The 27,624-nt window shown below is 41.2% G+C and overlaps 1 protein-coding gene across 1 annotated transcript in view; it reads left to right on the forward strand.

Moving 5' to 3' along the window:
* The first annotated feature begins 5,265 nt into the window (after window positions 1-5,265).
* Window positions 5,266-27,624, forward strand: part of LOC126482155 (sodium-coupled monocarboxylate transporter 1-like) — a 63,861-nt gene continuing 41,502 nt past the window's right edge. Inside the window, exons 1-4 of the mRNA XM_050106132.1 lie at window positions 5,266-5,486; window positions 12,590-12,749; window positions 13,956-14,073; window positions 21,259-21,326. Coding sequence (XP_049962089.1) covers window positions 5,266-5,486; window positions 12,590-12,749; window positions 13,956-14,073; window positions 21,259-21,326 — 567 coding nt within the window. The remainder of the gene's footprint in view (window positions 5,487-12,589; window positions 12,750-13,955; window positions 14,074-21,258; window positions 21,327-27,624) is intronic.

Genomic DNA, 27,624 nt, shown 5'->3' on the forward strand with positions numbered 1-27,624 from the left:
CCTTTGGCATTTTAAAAAATTTCGAATTTTTAAGACTTCGGACTTCTGTCGGTTTGAGCTTAACTTGTTTACTTTAGCCTAACTGAAGAACTGTTTTAAGATAAGGCTTGCCTTTTAAATTTCTGATTGTTTGCGTTTTAAGCCATTGGCCTTCAGTCGTTTGTAAATTGAAGAGGCCTTCATCCAGTATTTAAGTCCTAAAGATTAAAGCTGTGTATTAAATTTTTTTTTGGGTTCTTGTAATGTTTGATCAAATAATAAATTTGTATGTTCATGTGTAACTGACAGCCCCTTATTTTAGCCCTTTTCCACAGTTTATTGTGTCTGACCTGTCCTGCGGGTTAAGCAGTGCATTTCAAGTATATCTGAAATTTACCACCGTCTCTAGGTCAGTTTAATCTTACTTCGAGTATCGTAAACGAAGTTTGGCAATAATTATTTTTTTTTCTGTGCAATTTCTGCCAGGCGACTTCCTCTTTTATTCCTATCTACCACATTCTGTTTTTAGTGAGTAGTCCTTACCAAGAAATGCGAATGGGGGACTATTCTGCCATACCATCATCAAATTTCACCCAACAAGATACCATTGTTATTAAGCCATGCAGTAGAGCTACATGCCCTAGAGAAATGTAATGCCTATAGTTCCCCTTGTTTTCAGGCAGTACCAACAGAACGAGGTCACGGTTTAAGTGTTACAACTTAAGTGTTACGTTCACCCAGAATGGCGCACCTGCAAGTACTGAAAAGGCAGCCGGCTCTCTTCAGGAACTGTGGTGACTGGTATTTTTGGCCTCTACATACATCTCCTCAAAAATGGCTCTGAGCACTATGGGACTCAACTGCTGTGGTCATAAGTCCCCTAGAACTTAGAACTACTTAAACCTAACTAAGGACATCACACACATACATGCCCGAGGCAGGATTCGAACCTGCGACTGTAGCGGTCGTGCGGTTCCAGACTGTAGCGCCTTTAACCGCTCGGCCACTCCGGCCGGCATACATCTCCTCGTGATGTAGCTGCACTTTTGGTATGATTATGTATATCGTATAGGCATAAAAGCCACTCCACTTCGCCAAGATCCATAGTTTGTGGTGGGTTTCTATCGACATAATATCATTTAGAAGTCATTTTCCTGTGTAAGGGTATTGTTTTCAAATATTTCACTCTTTGTGATCAAAAAATGGGTCAAATGGCTCTGAGCACTATGGGACTTAATATCTATGGTCATCAGTCCCTAGAACTTAGAACTACTTAAACCTAACTAACCTAAGGACATCGCACAACACCCAGTCATCACGAGGCAGAGAAAATCCCTTTGTGATCACGTAGATCTGATACAGCTACACGGTAATCTTAAACTAAAGCAGAATGAATGAAACATTATTAGTAAACTAGGTGAGAAATCCAATGTTGCTCAGATATTAATTTATAGATGTGCCCGAGACTTTGTATATGTGGAAAATACGTTTTGACTTATAAAGCTTCTTTTTACAGAAAGATTCAAGTTTTAGATAAAACTTTAAATTTAGAATAATTTTCTTTCCGTGATCCGATTTTGATGAAATAAAGCCCACCTACACATTGCCCCCAGCTACGCTCAAGTTAATTGCGAAAACCCCATGATAATTCGCCTAATAGTTTTGTAGATGAGCGTGTTTAAACAAACGGACAGATACGATGGTTTACTGTTTTTATTAGTATTATTGTGGATACAGAAATAGATGATATACCGTTTTACATCTTGTACTGATTCGAGTTAACATTTTAAATTAACCATTAATTCATTATTAAGAAGTGATACTATGTAATACAACAGTATTTAATGGAAAAAAAATATAAGGAAGAACTTAATACCAATGGACGTTTTTCTATTTAAATGAATCTTGTTGCAACTGTTCAACAAATAGAACTTGAAAAATTTATTTCCAATTTTGATTTTTTTCGCCTGAAATATTAATGTTCTTACATTTTTAAAAGAAGTTGATTATTGAGGAAGTTATAATATTTTTGTGTGTTGCGAGGTTTCGTTTTCTATGTCTTAATTGACTCAGGTTTCATGTGTTTACTTCTGACACCCTCTCCTCTGATTCCATTTGATATTCTACAGGGTGTTCTATTTATCTCGACCATTACATTTTCGTAAGAAACAAAGTTACAAGAAGGAAAGTCATGCAGGCTAATGTCCCCTTGCTAGCTAGAAAGACGTTTTTGCCACATCTTTTATTTTTCTTTTGGGATATAACTTAATTGGTGTGGTCGAGAAAAATGGGACAACATGTACAGAATTTTTTTGTCACATTTTTCTGAGTTAACAGTAAATTATGCTCATGACAGTACATAAGTGTGATGGCGCAGAACAAATGTATGGTTCTCCAGCCACTGTTAGAATGAATATATCATACACAGAGTTTATATTTAATTGAGATGGCTAAGAATAGAACAGACGATACAATCTAGAATATATACGATACTGTCGTACAATAGTAAATATAAAGAATTACAATTGTATGGGTGATAGTACACGATTAATTATATTCATAACTTTACATTTCAGTAAGCTTCAAAGTATTTTAAAGGAATTTTTCACAGTAACACATAAAAATACCACAATTTCTGTATAGTTATTGATTATTTGTGTGTTGCTCCATTTTTACATTATGAAATTTATCAAGATCGTTCAAGCACAGCTGCACTCAACAGAATTTTCGAATGGTCTATCTAAATATTTACGTGGATGCAGAATTCGATTACATGACAATGGTAACAACTGAAAGACGATGTCGAACAATCAGGGAAAGGGTATTTTTATGACCCGTTTTGTAGTTTAAATCTATTCTCTCTCACATTTTCCTTCCATCGAGCATCCCTATTTACTTTAGGTCACAGTCGCATTTATTATGTAGCTTTTATTGCATTTACTCGAGCTGTTTGTTTGGCGAACTTGTATGTTTCTGCATGGACACATAACCGTTCTAGATGTTTTGCCGCCATAGTCGAGAACTGAAAAATGACGCTCCCTCTTTCTTACTACCATCCCTCTATCCTATATCGGCCCCTATTCCCCACCATAAATAGCCATCAGTGCAACAGTGCGTGTCTCCTTACACACACGCACACCAACTCATTTTTATTTTGTGGGTATGATGGACTGGGCTTACCTCTAATGTCTTTTAGATAAGTTCAAAGAAAAGTACAAAATCCAGCATGCGAAAATGTGATCGATTATCCACAGGACATACTAGCAGAACTAAAAACAGCAACAGAACCGCTGAATAAAACAGATGCTTGGCAAATGATATTCAGAAACAAATACAAAAAGAGGGACTGAAGGAGGTATGCTATCAAGTCGAAACGTGATCGCAAGCCAGTACATGTTCACTGCTCCAGCGTTTGACACAGATGAATCGAGGTCATGATTGTTTCCATTTCTTACTCAGTAGCGACTACTGTAGTCCTTAGTGGAGGCGACGTGTTTACTTATACCGAAGCAAGTAAAGCTGTATTAAGTAACGATGTATTAGAAATCTGATCCCTATGTTTTTGAAAATAATTCGATGTTCTAATATACACACTACTGGCCATTAAAATTGCTACACCACGAAGATGACGTGCTACAGACTCGATATTTAACCGACAGGAAGAGGATACTGTGATAGGCAAATCATTAGCTTTTCAGGGCATTCACACAAGGTTGGCGCCGGTGGCGTTACCTACAACGTGCCGACATGAGGAAAGTTTCCAACCGGTTTCTCACACACAAACAGCAATTGACCTGCGTTGCCTGGTGAAACGTTGTTGTGATGCCTCAAGTAAGGAGGATAAATGCGTACCATCACGTTTCAGACGTTGATAAAGGTCGGACTGTAGCCGAACGCGATTACGGTTTGTCGTATCGCGACAGTGCTGCTGGCTTCGGTTGAGATCCAATGACTGTTAGCAGAATATGGAATTGGTGAGTTCAGCAGGGTAATACGGAACTGGCTCCCAACGGCCTCGTATGACTAGTAGTTGAGATGACAGGGATCTTATCATCATGGCTGTAACGGATCGTGCAGCCACGTCTCGATCCCTGAGTCAACAGATGGGGACGTTTGCAAGACAACAACCATCTGTACGAACAGTTCGACGACGTTTGCAGCAGCATGCACTATCAGCTCGGAGACCACGGCTGCGGTTACCGTTGACGCTGCATCACAGACAGGAGCGCCTGCGATGGTGTACTAAATTACGAACCTGGGTGCACGAATGGCAAAACGTCATTTTTTCGGGTGAATCCAGGTTCTGTTTACAGCATCATGATGGTCGCAATCGCGTTTGGCGACATCGTGGTGAACGCACATTTGAAGCATGCATTCGTCATCGCCATACTGGCGTGTCACCCGACGCGAAGGTACGGGGTGCCATTGGTTACACGTCTCGGTCACCTCTTGTTCGCATTGACGGCACTTTGAACAGTGGACGTTACATTTGAGATGGGTTACGACCTGTTGCTCTACCCTTCATTCGATCCCTGCGAAACCCTACATTTCAGCAGGATAATGCACGACCGCATGTTGCAGGTCCTGTACGGGCCTTTCTGGATAGACAAAATTTTCGATTGCTGCCCAGGCCAGCACATTCTCCAGATCTGTCACCAATTGAAAACGTCTGGTCAATGGTGGCCGAGCAACTGGCTCGTCACAACACGCCAGTCACTACTCTTGATGAACAGTGGTATCGTGTTGAAGCTGCATGGGCAGCTGTACCTGTAGACGTCATGTTTGACTCAATGCCTAGGCGTATCAAGGCCGTTATTACGGCCCGAAGTGGTTGTTCTGGATACTGATTTCTCACTATCTATGCACCCAAATTGCGTGAAAATATATTCACCTGTCAGTTCTAGTATAATATATTTGTTTAATGAATACCCGTTTATCATCTGCATTTCTTCTTGGTCTAGCAATTTTAATGGCCAGTAGTGTACTTATTTTTAATTTTGTCCTCATTTGCTCAGTTTTTCGCTGTTTCATTTGAAATGAATATTTTCCGCTCTTTGCCACCCCTAAAATGTTGCCGCCTCGTCCTGCCTAATGGTATAAACGGCCCTTTATGGACACTTGTAACTGAAGTTGAAATTGTTGCAATACCATAAGTTTTCTTTAACAATTTGTTCTACCATATACTACGGAGTCCTTGAATCTTTAACGAGTGACGTGTACTGCAGGACCCCTCAACGATAGCAGCCTCAAGGTGACCATACAGCCGTCGCAGCTGTTAAGAGCAACATGGCGGCCAACGTAACAGCAGAGGCTGCAGTTATGGCGGCGAGGCAGTCGCTGTTCGGGTGGGTGGACCACGCGGCATTCGCGCTCATGCTGACGCTCTCCGTCGTCATCGGCCTCTACTTCGGCATCTGCGGCCGCGCCAGGAACACCGCCAAGGTGGACTACCTGCACGGCGGCAAGACGATGAGGGTGCTCCCCGTCGCTGTCTCGCAGATCTCAAGGTGAGCCTTTACCATCTTGCGCCTCTTTATACAATGATCAGCCGGAACATGAACATGTAACTAACGGGCAGTATGTCCACCTTTGGCATGGATATCAGGGGTGACGCTCGTAACATATTCAGCTGTAATTCTAGCTGTCGTGGTACTAACTTTGGCACCTTCATGGGTCTTCGGCTGCTGGGACCCATTGTTAGGGGTGTTCGGTGCACTGTGTGTTCACATACACTTGTACTCTGTCGAGCATTACAGTCTGATGTTAGTTCCGCTACCGCTCGCCGCCTTTCTTGTCTTATTAGTGTGTTCAGCCCTGGCCTTGCCATGTGTTGAAGACACTCAGTACTTCTCGACAAGTCCTGCAATTTCGTAAATGCCCACGCCGAGCCTCCGAACCATCGCAATCTGCCCTCTGTCAAACTCAGACAGGTCGCGCGCCTTCCCCATTCTACACACGGGCAGAAATCTCACTGACACTGCATGCACCGTTCGTGGGACTTCTGGTATAATTTTTTAGTAATTTAATTGAAAGCTTTGTTGCTTTGGTAAAAATAAAATTGGTTCTTTTTGTCGTGACAGAATAAATTGCTATTAATCACACCAGATTTGTCGGAGAACAGCAGCAACATGTGTAATTGATCCAGCTTTAAGAAATTCTATTACCTTTTAGCGGAAAATTCGTGCGGTACTCTCCGACGTTAGAAAAGTCGTGGTGTTCCGTTCGGAGCAGGAGGCGGCTGTCTTTTCTCATTCGCGATATCGAAAATTACTAAAAAATGAACAGAAATTTTTTCTCGGAGGAAGATCGCGCGGAGAAAACAGACAGAAGTTACATGAAAGAAACCTAAGGGACCAACTAATTGGATTTGTACGAACATATAAACGGAACTGAAAGAACTTGGAATAAATACTATAACGATGTCGTCACGACAGCCTCCTGTTCCGACAGAACACACGCTGGATCATAAGCTGCATAAAACTTTTAAACAGAAAAGATTATCACAAGTATAATTAATGAAAATAAGGTTGAGAGATTTTCTTTGAAATTCAATAAAATTCAAGGCTTCAAGTATTATATTATGAAACGGAAACTTGCATTAACATGGCCACCCAATGTGGCGGTGAAGCGAATTTTCATGATACACATTCTCGCTTGTTTGTGGCTACATATATTTTTAATCACTTAAACTCTTAAATTTACAATAAAATGATTATATCAGTATGGAGCACAATACTTTTGCGTCCGACTCGCAACACATTCACAGAACAGCTAGAGAGCGGCGCGGCTCCCTGCAGAAGTAAAAATTGGCAATTGTTATTTTGAAACATAGGTGCATCGTTTTTTTTTTTTTTTTTTTACTGATCGATAGCAGCGTATAACAGTTTATAGCTATCGTGATATTCTGCGCTTTTCAGGAGCGCGGCAAAGATATCTGGTTATAACATTCACTGGTATATGTTAAAAGTCCGCACATACTGACGCGAATACAGAAAAAAAACTTTTACATGTTAAAAATCGCAGTGATAAAGGCTGTAATGTCACAGACTGACTAGCAGTCATTCCTCGCCAGGTGGTGTTGATATACCCTGGACGGGTTTATATATGTAGTACACCACCTGGTCATAATTTTTAGACAACGTAGTTGTGTGGAGATAGCAGCGATTAATTTACTTATAATCAATTGTTCAAAATGACAGTCACAATCGCATTATTTATTTTGCCGTCAACCAGTTTCAACGCGCGATGGGGTCATATTCAGGGCAGTTTACATTGTAAAGTTAAAATATTACTAAGTAATCATGCACATCTTCTACAAGCAATTAGTCAAAGTTACATAAATAAACAGATTTTTATACCCATTCGGTGGCTCGCTGGAGTCGTCACTCTGCCTGTGCACGTTTGGTAACTATGCATGGTTATTTTTTTTTCTTTTCTTTATTGAGTTTCGATTCCCCCCCGAAGGGGGCGGGCTGGCAGCAGCTTATTACGCCGCTCTTCAGCCTACAGAATTTGTTTTAAAAAGATGAAAATAATAAATAATAAAAACAGGCCATAAAATCCGAGACTTAAATTGTGACATGGCGGAAAATCGTGGAACTTAAAACATTGAACAAAGGGTTGATGATGCTAATAAAATACATATGAAGCAGACAGGTAAAATAATACACATGCAATTAAAAAAGAAAAAACGGCGACAGTCTGGTTTCTGTTCGCAAGAGACATAAAATTCACACCCAGCGACAGCATGATTTCTGTTCGTAACACTTTAGAAAGACGAACAACACTGAACATTCACTTGAACACTGCACTAAAAAGTTGGCACAAATATGACATACCACAGCCGAGGGCAGACGGGGGGAACTGGACAGATGATGGGAAAGAAAAGGGAGGACGAGGGACCATAAGAGGAGGGGGGTGGGGGGGGGGGCTGCGCAGACGCGACAGGGAGTGTGGAAGTGCAGAGGAGTGGAATACAAAAGGATTCGGGGGGGGGGGGGGGGGGGGTGGATGCATGGTTGGTTCTCTGCATGAGCTTAAATAACGGCCAACAACACGTGGGCAGACGGTAACGCCTTCCATGGTGACCAACGTTAGTTACATGCTTAAGCAAGAAATCGTAAATTTTAAAGTTTGTTCCAGTTGTAATATAAGACATAATACATAATAATTATAACTAATTAATTCTCTAGAAATTTACTATTATTTAATATCACGTATCTGTTGTCCCATTCGTTTTTCACATCATTTGTGGATAGAGTAGAGACCTCTATCTTCTATGGTAGGGACGCCGTTGCCATGGGCGATAGCATATATTAAGCGCCCCCTAGCCTGTGTGGTTGGGACGCTGTCGTCATGCTAGCCGCTTCGTATAAGTCGTCTGCTGTAATATCATCTTTGCGCGGCGTTCGTTGTTATGATAACGCCGTATCATAACGATTCTTCCGCCATGTTGTTGTCAATCCATATGGTCTTCTGCTGCGGCGTTATCTTTGCACAGCATGCGTTGTCGTGGTGTGTTCCGGGTGCTATCCGTAAAAGTTGTTCCTCGTAATTAGCAAAAAACTTTAAAATCAGTATATTCTCCTTTATAAAATTAACATATTAGAAAAAAGAAGTATATCAAGTGCACCTTAGCCTCTTTGGCTAGGATTCCGTCGTCATAATGGCCTCCTCGTACGTGTCGTCTGCTGTAGCACGGCATTCGATATCGTACCATCGGTGTACTACAATCCTCCCTTCATCACGCTGCCGTCGATTCACATACTCATCCACAAAGTTGTTTCTGAATTATGTATTAATATTTTAGGACTTATGTAAGGTAACCTTTAAACTTCCAAGGTCTTCATTACAAAATTAAAACACTATAATAAAATTAGTAACAATATACATCGTCATACAATATTAATATGGCTGAGAAGGAGAAGCAATATCGTAACGAACTAATAATATTTGCGAAGATTTCTAAATAACTATTATCACAGTAAAAAACTTTAGAAATTGCCGTTGGATCCTGTTTATTGTGCAGGAAGATCTCTAAATTTTCCAAGATGTCCATCATGGGTCCCTTCTGGGCTACATGCAATACCCTTAGATTTTCTTCTACATTAATTTCTGTGTGTTTCTCAGCATCTAGGTGTTGTCCAAATAGCGATTTATTGCGTGCTATTCCCGTGGATGTTCTTTGAACCTAGTTTTAAAATTTCTTCCTGTCTGTCCAATGTAGATTCTTTTACAGTCTTTGCACGTTAGTTTGTACACGTCCGATGTAGAGAAGATTTTATTTTTTAAATCTCCTATGCTATGTCTAAGGTTATTTGCCAGGGTGTTAGAGGCAAAGGCTATCGTAATGTCTGATTCCTTAAATAGTCTATTTATTTTATCCGATATCGTTCTGGCTGATAAGTGTATATGACTCATATCCTTCCGTGAACTGTTACACTGGGACCTCAGAAACTACGATACACATGTACCAGGCCAAGATCACTGTGCATCACGAGTGGTTTAGTGTCAGAAAAGAGCAAATGCTGCGGGTTTCCTCCAGGCACAGTTTTGCCTTGGCACAGATTACTGGTGAATCGCAGGGTGCGATTGAAATGGTCTTCGCAAGATGAGGAAACGTAGTGCGTGGTTAAAGTACGTGGGCCGGAACGATTCTTGCGGCCATAATGCCCTAAACTGCAGAGATTCACTGTGAAATTCTGGCAGTATCTGGACCAAGTGCTACGTTGCATCTAGCCGTAGCGAAATGGTGCCAACAACCTGACCAATGCCGCACAGACATGGGTCCTGGTCTTGCATCTGGGAATTCTGTCTTTTCGACAAGCTAAACGAATAAGGGGAGGGAGTGGGGGCGAGGGATCTTTGCCAACGATGAGGACATTCATAAAACCGGTTCGGTTCCCGAATGGCTTTCCGACAGAGGGAGCGATTTCCATCGTCTAGAACGATCAGTAGAACATTTCAGCGGTTGTTTACAGAGACTGGCGACTGTTGAAAAGTAGTGTCTAGCATGGGTGTCAGTTTGAGCCACAGTGCAGTATTCAGTAAGTTACTTGGCCTGCCATAACAAAGTGTAACATAAGTTTTCAAGTCCCCTCGTGTATTAACTGAGAACTGCAAGGTAGTAATAATAAATGGTGTTTGGTAATTGTCTTGCATGTCTCTAGGGTTTAGAGAAGAAGCACAGTACACAGTACTTGGGATAGAAACCTTTTCTACTCTAACGACTCAGCCAGCCCTGTCTTTAAGGAATGTAATTAGGTGTCACTCAGTGCATTACCTTTGTCTGAACCAAATTCAGTTGGGTAACAATTCCAACGAAACAGTAAAGAGACTTATCCGTTTACCAGTTTACCAATTCCATCTGTAGTAAAACTAAAAAATACGCAATATATCATTGGAGAATACAAACGACTGTTGCATAATTGAGCCTACGTATCACTTCGGGGAATCTCTCTCCATCTCAGCTGATGTCTCGTCAATTTTTCGTGCGTTGCCCGGAACTTGTGCCGGCAGATAATCCTCCATCTTTACGGGAGTCTCGTAAACAGGACAACAAAACAAAAAGTTCAGTGAACATCCCTGTTGCTATACATCGGACAATCAGCGTACATAAAAACATTATGTGACTCACTAAAATAGTACCTATCATATTTTCTACTGTGTGCATACCATAACCGGAAAATCCAAGAAATTCGCTCTTTCACTGGATGAACTAAACACGTAGTCTGGAATGCCTGTATAATGGAAACGGTACGATTTTGGGTATACATTCCTACTCGAGTACTGTGTACTGCGTACCCTCAACAAGTCCTAGAAATTTGTAAGTGATGTTTCCAAACAACCTACAGAGCGTACCTTCCAAAACATTTTTCTCGAAAACTGTACCACGACGTTTGGTTACACTTTCAAGGCTGATTAGTATTGAATCACATTAAGTGGAATTTGGAGAACAGATATTGAAGGAAACAAATTAACTTCCTAAATTCAAATGAGAAGATATACTGTTGCTGAATTGAGCTTCAAAAATTGAGCAGTTTCTGCCTCGAAAGTTCTGTGCGTTGCCCCGACTGGTTAACATAATTGAATCTTCCTGATGTTGGCAAATTTATCATGGCTTATGAAAATTATGAAAATCTTATAAGATGAGTCAGATGCAAAAACATAACTTTTTAATGTTGAAATGTGGAAATTGAATAAATTTATATTTTACCATTTCAAAATAAAGTTCACAAATTTTTAATTAAGTATAATATCCCCAGTTACAAATTAGATCTCGTCTAACTGTTCCATTTACCTAATTCGTATTATTATTGCCAAATATGCCCTGTCAGTCTTCTCCGTGGTCTCTCAACTGAGAATGGAGGATTACACTTATTCACAGTCATGTAGTTTTCTGGGAATCCGCTGTAGCCAAATTGTGTCAACAATGATATTCAACGGGAGATTAAATGAGAAGTTGAACACGGAAATCAGCCCAGCAGGTGCAAGCTGCTGAGATTCCTTTAGGCAGTCAAATGCAAACTTAAGACAAAGCAGAAATCGTTTTGAACAGCGTTTAAAGTCAAATTTACACATGTGTACTGCCCTTAAATACCTGTCTACATACATACTCCGCTAGCCACCAAGCGTGTGTGGTGGAGGGCACAATTCTCCCCAAAATAATATTCCCCCCCCCCCCCCCCTCCTCTGTTCAACTCGCGGATCGCACGAGGGAAAAACTTCTGTCTGAACGCCTCAGTACCTCAGTACGAGCTCTAATTTCCCTTATCTTTGAATGGTGATCATTGCGCGATTTGAAAGTTGGTGGTAATAATATATGCTCTACATGCTCGGCGAAGATCGGATTTCGGGATTTAGTGAGCAGTCCTTCTGTTTAGCGCGTCGTCTGTCTGCAAGTGCGTCCCACTTCAATCTTTCTATGAGATTTGTAACGTTCTCGCGATGGATAAATGTACCAGTCACGAATCTTGCCGCTTTTCTTTGGACCTTCTCAATCTCTTGAATCAGGACCAACTGGTAAGGGTCCCATACAGACGAACATTACTCCAAGACTGGACGAACTAATGTATTGTAAGCAATTTCCTTTGTTGGAGGTCTGCATTGCTTCAGGATTCTTCTATAATGAAGGATTATCACTAATTTTAAAAGAATCTTAGTATTTGAACTTTCAAAATGGCAAAATAGCTAATGAAACACAGAAATTCCAGAAAAAGATTTTTTTTTCTGACTGCATTTAACTTATTTTTATGCTCATCAGTTATCCCACAAAAATGGTGTTATGATGTAGTAACAAATCTGCAAGACTACTTTATGTTGATAGCCCTTACCAGGAAATCTGAGATTCACAATTCTAGCCAGTCTGTGTCGCCTGCTCACCAAGAGCTGTTGCATAACTATTTGATCCACGGATCCAGTTATATGGCTCCTTCCGTGTATAGCGATTTAACAACTATGACATGTGGATCCTGATGATGTCATCAATGTAATGCCGAAACTGGTAGCACATAAGAAGTTCATAAAATAAATTTCTAAAATACATACGGCTGCGGGTAAATTATTTCATCAAGAATACTTGTCTTTTATGCTCGCATTTTTTTTTCAACAGTCACATATCTGGTACCACGCTGATGGGTGTGCCTTCAGAGGTTTACCTGTATGGCGGGGTGTACACGTGGATTTGCGTTACCATAATTCTCTTCTCTATAGTCACCAACTTCATCTTCCTCCCCGTCTTCTATGAGCTTCAACTCACATCAACATACGAGGTAAGTTTCTCAAGTGTCTTGTGCGAAAAACCTGAAATGATCCACGAAAGAATTCTAGATACGACTTAGAGAACTAGCATTGTGATTCAAATCTGTTTCCTAACTACTCGCTGTTATGTTCCTTCTTTTCTGTAGGTACGAATGTTAAAGAATATCTATGCTAGCCTCAAACATGTAGTGAATACATGTTTCCAAACTGCCGTTGGATGAAATTAGTGTATTTGACTGTGATTAAAGCCATTCGACTTTGTTACACCACAGGCTGGTTGTCCATTATGCTCGTTAACGCCGGTGGTGCAGTTCATTTTCTTTTCCAGTTATGTTTGTTTCACTCTAACATGTAACTGTTGATTGCAGAGGTAAAGAGGATATTAAATGTTGGTTGGCAGTGGCAAAGAAGCGTTTCTGACGATTAAACATTTTAAAAAATTTAACTGGCAGAAAGTGATTTCTGAATGTATTGGTTTCGATTGTAGCCTTATACGGAAGCGAAACTTGGACTATAGGCAGTTCAGACCAGAGGATAGAAACCTTTGAAATGTGATGTTATAGAAGGATGCTGAAGAACAGATGGGAATATTCTGTGACTAATGAGTAGGTACTGAACAGTAATTGGGAGAAAAGAAAATTGTGATGTAATTAGAAAGGAGCGATCGATTGATAGGACACAGTCTTATACATAAAGAAATTATCATTTTAGTATTAGAGTTAAGTGTTCGGTGTAAAAATCGGAGAGGAAAGCAAAGAGACGAACAATGTAAGCAGGTCGAAAAGTATGTGAGGTGCAGTTAGTCTGAGATGAAGAGGCTTGCACTGGGTAGAGTTGCATGAAGAGCTGCATCAGACCAGACTTCTAAGTGAAGATCTCAACAGCAGCAACAGTAATTGTGAATTAAAATCTTGTGTTAGTAACAATAGTTTTTAGCGTTAAATTTCTTTCGTTTTCACTGACATTTCAGCTTTCAGAAAGGAGTAGTTGGATATAGACAAAAGAGAGTAAAGCTTCTTACAGTACAGCGAAAAATCCGAAACTTGACTATTTTTAGATACCGCACTCATTTTATCACTACATGCCACTGCGTATCCACTAAACTATACTAGAAGTATGATGATGTGTGTTAGTATAAGTTCCCCTTGCAATTTAATTCATGTGCATCTCGTAAACACTAATATTTTCTGTCCACTTACATTCTGTTGGTGTTTCAGTATCTGGAACGTCGCTTCAGTCGAATCATCCGTGTTGTGGCATCAGCTTTGTTCACTCTCAGCCTGGTGCTACATATGCCGCTTTACGTCTACATGCCAGCCATTGCTCTCAGCCAAGGTGCGTCGATGCGCTTGTATCTTTGTAAACCATTAACTCCTCCAGTAATTACATTTTGAATGCCTCTCATTTAGTTGTCATTTCCTCCAGAGCAAAAGAACGTAATTCTGTGATACTCAGGTTTCAGTATTCTGTGAATCGAAGGATTTGTCACAACCTTTCTGGATGTACTTCCAAGAGATAAAATACTTAAAATCTTAAACTTCTGTATTATTCGACGTTTCAGCCATATTGTGGCAGCAATCCTCATGGTGTAGACTAATTTAATTGAGGAGTGGGTACCTCATTATATTACTTTTCTAACAGTGTCGTAACGTCACCGACGAAAAGCATACGAACATCAATACACAGGATGACTACAGGCTCCTGGCGTCGTGGTTATCAGTAATCCTGGAACGACGGACTGAGTGTGATCGCAGAAAGAAACAGAGCATGTAGAAGTGTCGTCTACTTTCACTGACAAACACAGGAAAAAAAAGGCCTCACACAAGCCTTTCACTGAATATGTAGGCCACTGGTTATAAGCTACCCAAGTAATCACGAATGGTTTTATTTTGTGTCCCTCTCTCTTAACACCGACATGTACTGTTTTAGGGCCAACAAATTCTAAGAAATTTTTAATGTTAGTGGCTTGTCACACTGTTGGCATAGCAATATACTGAAGCACCCACTTTCTAACTAAATAGTCTAAGCCCCTAGAGTAGGAGGACACTGCCAATTCTGGGCACTTTCCAGGTGACTAGCATGTGAGAGGAACCTCCCAGATTCCCTATATGTCTCGTGCAGGGGAAGGGCTGCAGCTGTGACAAGTTGACATCATCATGCTCAATTATTGTCTTAAGCGGATTCATGTTCTTGGAAATAGCATATCAGAGAACTTCTAACCCAACACAAACACACACACACACACACACACACACACACACACATTTAGACCTCCCAGTTGTTTTCGGATCATTAAATCTAAGCAGCTAATTCGTATATAACGCAGTCGGTCATCTCAATCTCAGTATCCCACCTGGCAACGAATAAAGTTCAATATTTGTATCCCCCTTGGTGCAAGGCACAATGGGCCCTAAAATTAAGTAATTCCACATCTAAATTTTCTGCATAATTTATCAATATACACGTAGCATGCTTGTTGGCGTTACTGATCCAGCTTGCAGTTTAAGCTGTACTTGACATCGACAACAGTTTGATCTTTGTACCCCATTTAGTGCAAGACACAATTGACCCTTAAATCAAATACCATAATGTTATTTACATGTCTAAATTGTTCTATAGTAGTGCCAGGCAAATGGGACTCTCTTATTGCCACTGTTGTTTAAACTCAACACTTGAGACACATTCCACAACGAGTAAATTTCGATCCATGTCTCCTAATTGGTGCAAGCCAAAATGTGCCCACAAATTAAGTGCCATAGAGTTAACCTCACATCTAAATTTTCTGTAATGTTTACCAAAATATTTATGGGTACTGACACTACTGCCGTAAAGTATGTTAAGAAGCACCTAAAACATATCTATGGACTGTGAAATTAAGTGCCAATGCTGTTTCCACGTCTACATTATCTGTATTATAGATCTACAGCAGTATAGTACTCATGTGGCTAGAACAATACACTAAGCAAGCAAGGCAGTAATGCTTGAACGTTTCCCTTTGGCCTAAATGACACTGTAATACAGTTGGTACAAAAACTTTCATCACCTGACCAAGCATCACTGTAGGGGGAAGACGATAATGCATCGCGTTCAACCTTAGAAAAGCGTAGTAAACGTTATTGACTAGAAACTAGTTTTTTTTATTACTTCTAACCTTGTGTCTGCTGGAGAGTGTGGTACTTTTTGTTTCATTTACTTATTGTATGATGAAAATAAATACTTATGTATAACATCTGTGGATAAATGTCCGCAATCACAAGCTTGTCCGATCTTACATCTCAAACTCTCGTTCCCTGATCCATTTCATCACTTCACCCAGTGTGTGGTGAATGTCCATCATTTTTCCATTCTATGATCGAAGAGGACAATCAGCAACAATATGGAGGATTCACTGTATGCAGGTACCATGTTCACAATCTGCAGAACTAGTCCATAACAACATGTGAAGTAGATAACCACATCTTCCTTGTCTGTTTCGACCCAGTTCATAATCCTTCATTGACACGTGGGGAAATCAAATCTTTGAATTCCCATGGAAGGGTTCTCGACTAGATATTGACTGGTCTCACTGGGTTTTCCATGAGGTTGACGCTGTAAGAGGACTAAAATAGGTTTTTTTGCTGCGCGCCAGGACGGTTTCCTTAATTTCAAGTGTTGATGTTCTGCTTGTAGAACATATCGACGAATGGGCCACAGAGGATTCTTTTTCTTCCAGGAAAGATTTTGATCTGATGATATCAAAAGGACTTTCGAGGCGATTAAGCAACATTTTTCAGGGGAGGAGGATATAGCATCATATTATACGCTAGATAAATGTAAGATTGGTTAATATAGCTTCTTTTATTTCCTCGAGCTTTGCTTGTATTCCAGTTTCGTACAGAAATGAACTTTCAAGGAAGGTTGGTTGAATCTGGGGATGGGATCAAACAGCAAGGTTATCAGCACCTTCGAATTAGGTAAGGATGTGGAAGGAAATCGGCCGTGGCCTTTCAAAGGAACTATCCCAAAATTTGCCTGAAGCGAAAACTTAAATCAAGATGGCCGGGCTTGAACCGGCGTCCTCCTGAATGCGAGTACAGTGTGATAACCAAAGTGTCACTTCCCTCAGTTTATGGAAGGCTGTAACCCATGTCAATGGGAACTAAAGGGCCGACATTCTATAAAAAAGTTTGCAGACTTTATCTTCTTTTCTCTCCATAATCTGCTACCACATAACAGCAATATCTGTAGGATGGTAGTCGACCTACGACACATTATTTATGCGACACTTAAACAAAAAAAAAAGACCGAAGTGTTTTGAAGAAATCAATTCAGTGTATCACTTAAGCTGCATACTTTCGTAAGACTCAAGTATAACCACTAAATCCACCAAATATGATACGTTAAGTTTGTAAAATCATTAACATGCCGGCTGTTCCGTACAATGAAGGACAATGTTTTGCACAGTGGAAAGTTTCATCTTTTGTCACAAACGAAAATCTGATCCCTGGACCACGATAAAACAGCACTTAAAATTATCAAAATACATAAAAATCTCTCCTACAACAGTACAAACCACAAGTGGTTGGATTATCACCACTACTGACGTGACTTACAGGTAAAGGTGCAACAATTATTCAGTTTTCTGCCCCATTGGTGCAAGGCACAATGAAGACCAATGTTCAATATTCCCACATCTAAATACGTCTGTCTTAGTTGCCCCGTAAAAATATGTTTTCATATCATGGGCGCTACCCCAATTATGATATGACTAGTCTTGCGGTGTTAATTATGAGTGTACACACCACATGAATAAGAAAATTCTCTGCTTGTATGAATGCCAGTAGGCATGAATCAACCTAATTCGTTTTACGCTTTTTGTATGATATCTACAGAGATAGGGTATTAAAAAAGTGTCGAACATTCTGAATAGTGGTAGTACCCAGCAAAACAAGATAAAAGTCCAGTAAAAATAGGAATTAAAATGCGTACCTTAAGAGCTATGAGTACTGGTTCTTCTTCGATACTGTGAATTTTCTTCCGCAAGCTCTTTTATTCCCATATTTTTGGAGGGGGTAGCACGAACAAAAACATGAAAAAAATGACTGTTAAACATAGGTTCCAACATGTACACTATCACCTCCAGACCAGATGTGAGGAAACCCAGATCAGCAAATCGTAAGTAATTTCTTTTTCACAAAAAATATAATGGCGATGTGAACTGTTTAGTAATCTAAAACCAACAAAACTGATGATGTCTTAGAACTCGATAAGGCGAAACGCGTATGGGATAGATAAATTAAGTAGCAGCAGAAAATGGCAGTGTTATTTACAAAACAAATATGAAAATTGAGAGTGTGTTAGATGACGATCAGTTTGGCTTTAGAAAAGATAAAGGCAAAAGAGACGCAGTTCTGACGTTGCGGTTGATAATGGAAGCAAGACTAAAGAAAAACCAATACACGTTCATAGGATTTGTCGACCTGGAAAAAGCGTTCTACAACGTGAACTGGTGCAAGACGTTCGAAACTATCAGAAAAATAGGCGTAAGCCATAGGGAGGAACAGGTACACAGTATGTACAAAAGCCAAGAGGGAATAATAAGAGTAAACGACCAAGAACGAAGTACTGGGATTAAAAAGAATGTAATACAGGGATGTAGTCTTTCGCTCCTACTCTTCAATCTGTACATTGAAGAAGCAATGATAGAAATAAAATAAAGGTTCAGGAGCGGAATCAAAATTCAAGGTGAAAGTATATCAATGATACGATTCGCTTATGATATTGCTGTCCTAAATGGAAGTCAAGAAGGACTACAGGGTCTGCCGAATAGAATGAACAGTCTAAAGAGTATAGAACAGGGATTGAGAATAAATGGAAGGAAGACAAAAGTAATGAGAAGTAGCAGAAATGAGAACCGCCAGAAACTTATCATCAGGATTGACGGTCACGAAGGAATTCCGCTGCCTAGGTAGCAAAATAGCCAATGGCGGACGGAGCAAGGAGGGCACCAAAAGCAGACTAGCACTGGCAAAAAGGGGCTTCCTGGCCAAGAGAAGTCTACTAGTATCAAGCATAGGCCTTGATTTGAGGAAGACATTTTTGAGAATGTACGTTTGGAGCACAGCATTCTATGGATGTGGGAAAACTGGAAGAGAATCGAAGCATTTGAGATGTGATGTTATAGACGAATGCTGAAAATTATGTGGACTTTTAAAGTAAGGAATGAGGACCGTCTGCGCAGAATCAGAGAGGAAATGAACATATGGAAAACACTGACAAGGAGAAGGGACAGGATGATAGAACTTCTCTTATGACATCAGGTAATAACTTCCATGTTATTAGAGGGAGCGGTTGAGGGAAAGAACTGTAGAGGAAGACAGAGATTGGAATACGTCCAGGAAGTAACTGGGGACGTAGGTTGCAAGTACTACTCTGGGATGAAGAGGTTGGCACAGGAGAGAAATTCGTGGCGGGCCGCATCAGACGTCAGAGGACTGATGACTCACACATGCATATATCCTCTCAGCACACGTTTTATCCGAGAGAACCACATTACACACTGCACACGATCATCGGAAATATTGGAGAATTCTAAGAATTATCGGAGCTTTAGTGCGTGTTTTGCATTTCTGCTTGCAATCGGAACGTTTAGAAGTGCTACTATGGTATAGGTACCGCTCTTCAACCTCTGCGCAGTATGTCATCGTCTAACAACTCTGTGTGATACCATCGACTACCTTGAGCGGTGATATGTACACGAGGTCCCCTGCTTGTACGTCCCCAACAGCTCAGCGATCGGATGAGATTTGAGCGTCGGTCAAGAAGTTTAAAGTCTTCGTAATGCTTTTCGAATCCATCTTGCACAAATCATAAGCGATTGTAAATAGCATAGTATTTTACCCGCGGGCTTTCTGCTGTTGTCGGATACAGTTTACAAATAAACAGACTGTCATGTCTGATGAAACCAAAGTCTTAACCCAGTGCGTCTCTCTACTGGGATTATGTCATCAAAGTTGAGATCAAAATGTGCAACAACAAAGTTTAAATGGGAGAGTGGCTTTATCCTTAGCGGTGCATGGAAGGCAACGGAGAAATCAGCTGATATAACTCACCGAATCAGCATCGCTGCTGGAGATCCTCGATTACAGACAAGAGAATAATTTTGGGTGGCATACGGAACTTTCGCGACTTCGTGACATCTCCATGGAATAATTCGGCTGACTACAAGCAAAAGTACCACCACAAGGCATAATAAGATGACTGTCCTGATGATGACGACAGAGAAATACGTTGAAAGCTTCAGTATACTGTACCGGGTGATCAAAAAGTCAGTATAAGTTTGAAAACTTAATAAACCACGGAATAATGTAGATTGAGAGGTAGAGATTAACACACATGCTTGTAATGACATGGGGTTTTATTAGAACCACCCCATATTGTTAGACGCGTGAAAGATCTCTTGCGCACGTCATTTGGTGATGATCGTGTGCTCAGCCGCCACTTTCGTCATGCTTGGCCACCCAGGCCCTCAGACCTCAGTCCGTGCGATTATTGGCTTTGGGCTTACCTGAAGTCGCAAGTGTATCGTGAACGACCGACATCTCTAGGGATGCTGAAAGACAACATCCGACGCCAATGCCTCCCCATAACTCCGGACATGCTTTACAGTGCTGTTCACAACTTTATTCCTCGACTATAGCTATTGTTGATGAATGATGATGGACATATTGAGCATTTCCTGTAAAGAACATCATCTTTTCTTTGTCTTACTTTGTTGTGCTGATCAGATGAAGCGTCATCTGTCGGACATTTTTTTAACTTTTGTATTTTTTTTTTTTTTTTGGTTCTAATAAAACCCCATGTCTTTCCAAGCATGTGTGTCAATTTGTACCTCTCTATCTACATTATTCCGTGATTTATTCAGTGTTCAAATTTATACTGACTTTTTGATCACCCGGTACATCTAACGCGAGAAGGAAACAGAGCCATTTATCCACTGACTACCGCCAGCAGTTTTCAACACATTGTTTGTATATTTTATTTATTCGTTTGAAGGGAAATCAGAGTATTTTTATATTCCAGGCGTGACTGATGTGCAACCTATAGGGCATAGAAAAATCGAATTCCTCGTATTAAATGTGATGCTAATGGTCATCTGAGTATCACCTAAGAATTGTGTTAGCATTTTACAAACCAGAAAGGAGATTCAGGTAAAACGATCGGCACTGCAACTTACTAAATCTGTAGTTAAATACCGAAATTATTAGGTTCATGTTCGGCGCTTAATGTGATTACATCTTGAAAATATTCACTAGCCCATTGAGAATCTTTGAAACTTTGTGATAGCTACACACCTAACCAACAAATATATTTTCAGAAAACTAATTTATCATTTTCAAATAGTGAAAAAAACACGGTTTGAAGGTAGTAACATTCAAAATTGTTTTACTCATTGTTTCTTAGCGGCTCTGTTCTGCTTTACTTACAAGAAACGATTGTGTATGTAATGAAATAGTATATTTTACATTTCTCTCTTTTTAGTCTCTGGAGTGAACGTCCACTGGATCACACCGCTTGTCTGCGTGATATGCATTTTCTACACTATGTTGGTAAGTAAAAATAGTATGCGTTTATCCATTAAAAAGTATGTAAACGCTGATTTCTGTTTAGCGACTCATACATAACTTATTGGTATTACATCTTTAATGAAGAGTAATATACACAGAAAGGCTGCATCGCAGGAAGTTACTATGTGGACTCAGGGATGGTACTCAGGTCCGTAGACCCCTGTTCCATGAATAACCACACTGTAATATAGGCTCCTTAAAATAAAACTGGTCCGTAAAATACACTCTAAGAGAAAAAAGAATAAAAAACCAATGTAACACAAAGGAATAATCCGAATGGGACAGAAATAGGTGGAAGTGATTTACATGTAGAGACAGACAAATGACTACAATTTCAGAAAAAAATGGATGATTTACTCACGAGAAAGAGCTTCACAAGCTGATCAACTACAATGTACAGGTCCACCTCTGGTGCTTACACTAGCAGTTATTCAGCCTCACATTGATTGACAGAGTTCTTCGACGTCCTCCTGACGGATATTGCGCGCTTTAGATTGTCAAAATCCCGCGCTGATTGGAGAAGCCTGTCCGTAATGCACCAAACTATGTCAATTGAGGAGAGATCTGGCGACTTTTCTGGCCAAGGTGTGGTTCGGAAAGCACGAAGAAGAGTAGTAGAAACTCTCGCCGTGTGTGGGCGGCCATTATTTTGCTGAAATGTAAGCCAAAGATGGCTTGCCATGAAGGGCAACCAAACGGGGCGTAGAGTACCGTCGACGTACGGCGGTGTGTAAGGTTGCCGCGGATGACAACTAAAGGAACACTGAATCGTAATTCTGAGCAACACAGGCACCACAATATCGTATTTATTCACCAACACCGGGCTAACAACTTTCAATTAAAATGTCTCCACTGTACGGGAATTTCAATTAAAATGTCTCCACTGTACGGGAATATAGATAATGGATACAGGTTGTAGACACATGGTTGACGGCGTATGGAAGGTACGGTAATCGACCAGTCGCGATAAGCGGGAAATCAAGGGCCGACTCTTGATTCAACACAAATATTTACTGTCGTCATTCTATTACAATTCTATTATTCGTGTTCGCAAACTTCGATTACGTCTCGCGTATATCATGACGGCAGTAGTCGCTGCAGCGCCTGTTTCTTTGGACTTTGTAAGGGAATATATTAAAGGCTTTACTTTAATGAAGTATGCGATATCCTCCAAATTCAACCAGTTTAACGAGTATTTATGATAATAGAAAAGTTATTGTGTATGTTAACAATGATTGCACAACATGTCTCCATAAACAGTCAACCCATTAAATTATACTGAATAACTGACCCACACAAAAGTTAATATCACTTGATCACTGATACAGCAAATGTCATCATGTAAAAACACTAAGTTTATCTTAAATAATTAATATGAAGTACAAAAAATAGTGGCCAACTTAGGTATTTTGGATCTCCTTAAATAAAAATCACCCAGTGAAACCTATTTGTTCACTAGGAGCGTTTTCACTCAGTATTCACGTAATCAATCCTATTTTAGACGAAAACCAATATAATTCTTAATAATTCATGTTACTTACTTATTTATGCAAATTAGCGAAGTCAATTGAGAAACTTCTAAAAAACGGCGTTTTTTGAAACAAAGAATTATTCTGTCAAGTCAACAAATCTGTAATTTTAATAACATGTTAAATTATGTCACTCGATGCAAATTAATAACTTTTCTGCACAAATTATGATAACAGATGTACATGTGACTTATAAACTATATCTCTTTTTAGTAGTTCTTTGACAAGGTTATAAATACGAGCAGCAAGAAGGGTTGGGGAGGCAGTCGAAATGTCACTTTGGTAAAGTGTGTTCCTGTGTTATTGTTTGAGGTGGATAAACAATGCAAAGAACATGTAAAGGAAGTACTACTTTGTGTTGTGTCATGGTGTTTGGTGGACAGTGGAATTAAGATGGCCACCAGAGTAATAAATATTTGATGTTTACATATTTGTTGGTTTCGCTCGTTCTTTATCATCAAAAGCACATAAAAAACACGGGACCTCATGTTTTTACCCTAGACAACCAGATTTAGAGCCAGCATCAGCATCAAGACACAGCAGCGATCCAGCAAGCAGCAGCAATTACTACAATGCATTTTAATGGCGCCAACCTATCATCAAGTGCTAACAAGCTCCGTAAATTGGAGTGAAATAGTGCGATTATAGCAATTAGCAATATCTACGACTAGGCGACCATTACAACCAGCATCCATGTCCAAGGGAACATTACATCTTAATTTTGAACAACTCAGGACTACAGTACCGTATGGTACAACCAACACCGTTCCTGTTATGAAATGAAATGGCGCCCCGACCATCAATCCTAGCTGTTGGGCTGTATGATGGCTGACAGTCAAGAAGCTATTCCACCGCTGTCGGCGGCATATCCAGACACGTCTTTGCTGGTAAACGGATCGCAGTTGGAAGCGGGTCTCGTCACTAAAGACAGTGAGATTCAGGTCCGACACCTCTGAAAAATGGCTTGTCAGTTTACGAAGGCCAGTGGTAGTCGGCACAAGCGACGCACGGAGCGCATATCCTTTTTTGTGAGCCACCCAGTAATGGTCCTTAAGGTCACTGAAGCACCTTTAGCACGTCGCAATGATGATAATGATGAATTCGGAACCCTGTTTGCCTCTACAGCGATTGCTCGGTCCTCACGTTTTGCCGTCTCTCTAAGTTGATCGCTTCCTTCTTTTCTACTAACGTCGTTGAATAGTAGCATCGCTCCTACTCAAATTTCGGGTGAATCGCCATTACTCAAAAAAAAAAAAAAAAGGTTCAAATGGCTCTGAGCATTATGCCACTTAACTTCTGAGGTGATCAGTCGCCTAGAACTTAGAACTAATTAAGCCTAACTAACCTAAGGACATCACACACAACCATGGCCGAGGCAGGATTCGAACCTGCGACCGTAGTGGTCGCTCGGCTCCAGACTGTAGCGCCTAGAACCGCACGGCCACTCTGGCCGGCGTCATTACTCCAGTCAGTTACTTTGAGACCAACTACACGTCCTCTCTCAAAAGCTGACATTTGCGTATATTGTTCGCGCGTTTGTCAGCGAGGCGTGGTTACTGTCCAAGTGATTACATGGAGTGAAATACGCAAAGACTTTATGCCCTAGTATCGGCATGTCCCTATTTACTATCCTTGCCAGCTGCAGCGTCACACATTTATCTACCGGCCGCCAAAGTTTACAGTTTTGCGTTTCCCGTCGGTACCTGTACGAAAATCAATTTGAGACCAATTTGCATAACTTCTTTCGGACAAGTCCGAAAGAACAGACACCACATATGTAATTAAGGCGAGACTGGCCTTTGATCTCTTCAGTGCAAAGGAACACAACGCTGTAACTCTTGATGGAATCGGCGATACGCAGTGAGTAATGAGATAATGGACGGGTGCTCCACGTCAGCTGTGTGTAGGTAAGTTGTGAATTTGGGTTTGACAGGAGGCATTCTAGGGAAACCTGGGCAGCTGTGATTACCACTGTGTCCGAATGGATTAGTGGTCAGAGGATCTGCATAGTGAGCTGGAGACCCGCGTTAGAGTCCCGGTGTGGTACGAATTTTCACTTTTCCCCATTGCTGTAGGTCAGTGCCCATTAGCACCAAAATGTCATTAATTCCCTTGTGTCTTAGTAAGCCGATTGTTATGGCCCAGCGTCTGGGAACAATCACCAGGGAAACAGCGAAACTGCTCGGCTGTTCAGTCGCTACCATGTATGGAAGGTGGCTGAAGATGGGTGAAACCACGAGTAGCTTACAAGGTCATGCCTCATCACAAAATGTGGGCGTCTGGGGCTTGCCCATTCTGGGAAGCAAAACGACTGTGTGTGGCGGACGTGACAACAGAGTACCATGATGGAATTGGCGCGCTTCGGGGCAAACATTTAGCATGCATTGTTGAACAGGATGCTCCTCGGCAGACGACCACTACTTGTTTCCAAGTTGACTCGATGTCATCCGACCGCAGTGGGCATGCAATCATCTAGGATTGTACCGTTTGTCAATAGAAACGAATCGCCTGTTCGGTTGAACAACGTTTCTTGTTACACTCGGTCGATGATCGTGTACGGTTTCACTGTCGTCCAAAGGAATTGGAGCTCGAAATGCAAAACGCTCCATGGACGAAGAGAACGGTCGGGACGGTGTTATAGTAGGGCGGACATATAGTAGGGCTTCTATGTGACCTATGGTAATAATCAAAGGCACCGTGGCTGCTGTGAACAACATGGACATTATTCGTTCACTCTTGAAGTCTTCCCTGACGGTAGTGGCATCCTTCGGCAGAATAGCTGTTCGTGTCACAAGGCCATAGATGTGGTGCAGTTGTTTGATTATATTCGTAGTGAAACGATGACGCCTAAGCCACAAAATTCACCATATCTGACACGACGACAAATACCTGTGACGCTATACGGCACCGTGTTTGCGCCCGCAAACTGCCGATCCGTTAGGGGAACTGCGTGACCTGTGCGTACACACCTAGTGCCACATTCGCCTGGAAAATTATGACGACTTTTAGAATCAACATCATGCAGAATCACTGCCATATTGTGTTGCAAATGTAGACCAACGGGCTATAAAGCAGTTGGGCATAATATTTTGGCTCATGAGTGTAATTTCGTGTACTTACTTCCACTGAACGTTTCTTACCTTTGTTGCTACAGCATTATTAACGAGCCTGTACCACAAGAACTTTATTGATCTGATGAAATTAAATTTTCATTGAGACGAATGAGTCTCACCTTTATATTCGATATTGATATAAACTGAAGAAGTGGAATTAATATTTGTGCCACAGCCAGGACTTCAACCTAGGTTTTCTACTTACGAGGCAGATATGCTAGCCATTGCACAACGGTAGCAGTATCGCTAACACGGATGCACAGAATACACTAGTACAATGCCCTTCACACCACAAAATTCATGCCTTCAGCCTTTTTCTGAAATTTTAAATTACACTACTGGCCATTAAAATTGCTGCACCCCAAAGATGACGTGCTACAGACGCGAAATTTAACCGACAGGAAGAAGATGCTGTCATATGCAAATGATTAGCTTTTCAGAGTATTCACACAAGGTTGGCGCCAGTGGCGACACCTACAACGTGCTGACATGAGGAAAGTTTCCTACCGATTTCTCATACACAAACAGCAGTTGACCGGCGTTGCCTGGTGAAACGTTGTTGTGATTCCTCGTGTATGGAGGCGAAATGCGTACCATCACGTTTCCGACTTTGATAAAGGTCGGATTGTAGCCTATCGCGATTGCGGTTTATCGTATTGCGACATTTCTGCTCGCGTTGGTCGTGATCCAATGACTGTTAGCAGAATATGGAATTAGTGGGTTCAGAGAGTTAATACGGAACGCCATGGTGGATCCCAACGGCCTCGTATCACTAGCAGTCGAGATGACAGGCATCTTATCTGCATGGCTGTAACGGATCGTGCAGCTACGTCTCGATCCCTTAGTCAACAGCAGGGGACGTTTGCAAGGCAACAACCATCTGCACGAACAGTTCTTCGACGTTTGCAGAAGCATGGACTATCAGCTCGGAGACCATGGCTGTGGTTACCCTTGACGCTGCATCACAGACAGGAGCGCCTGCGATGGTGTACTCAACGACGAACCTGGTTGCACGAATGGCAAAACGTCATTTTTTCGGATGAATCCAGGTTCTGTTTACAGCATCATGATGGTCGCATCCGTGTTTGGCGACATCGCGGTGAAGGCACATTGGAAGCGTCATGGCCGTACTGGCATATCACCTGGCGTGATGGTATGGGGTGCCATTGGTTACACGTCTCGGTGTTCGCATTGACGGCACTTTGAACAGTGGACGTTATATTTCAGACGGGTTACTACCCTTGGCTCTACCCTTCATTCGATCCCTGCGAAACCCTACATATCAGAAGGATAATGCACGATCGCATGTTGCAGGTCCTATAAGGGTCTTTCGGGATACAGAAAATTTTTGACTGCTGCTCTGGCCAGCACATTCTCCAGATCTCTCACCAACTGAAAACGTCTGGTCAATGCTGGCCGAGCAACTGTCTCGTCACAATACGCCAGTCACTACTTTTGACCGAGCGAGGTGGTGCAGTGGTTAACATACTGGACTCGCATTCGGGACGACGACGGTTCAATCCCGCGGCCGGCCATCCTGATTTAAGTTTTTCGTGATTTTCCTAAATCCCTCCAGGCAAATGCCGGGATGGTTTCTTTGAGAGGGCACGGCCGAATTCCTTTCCTATCCTTCCCTAC

This window comes from Schistocerca serialis, chromosome 5 (assembly GCF_023864345.2).
Source record: "Schistocerca serialis cubense isolate TAMUIC-IGC-003099 chromosome 5, iqSchSeri2.2, whole genome shotgun sequence".
Classification (NCBI taxonomy): Eukaryota; Metazoa; Arthropoda; class Insecta; order Orthoptera; family Acrididae; genus Schistocerca; species Schistocerca serialis.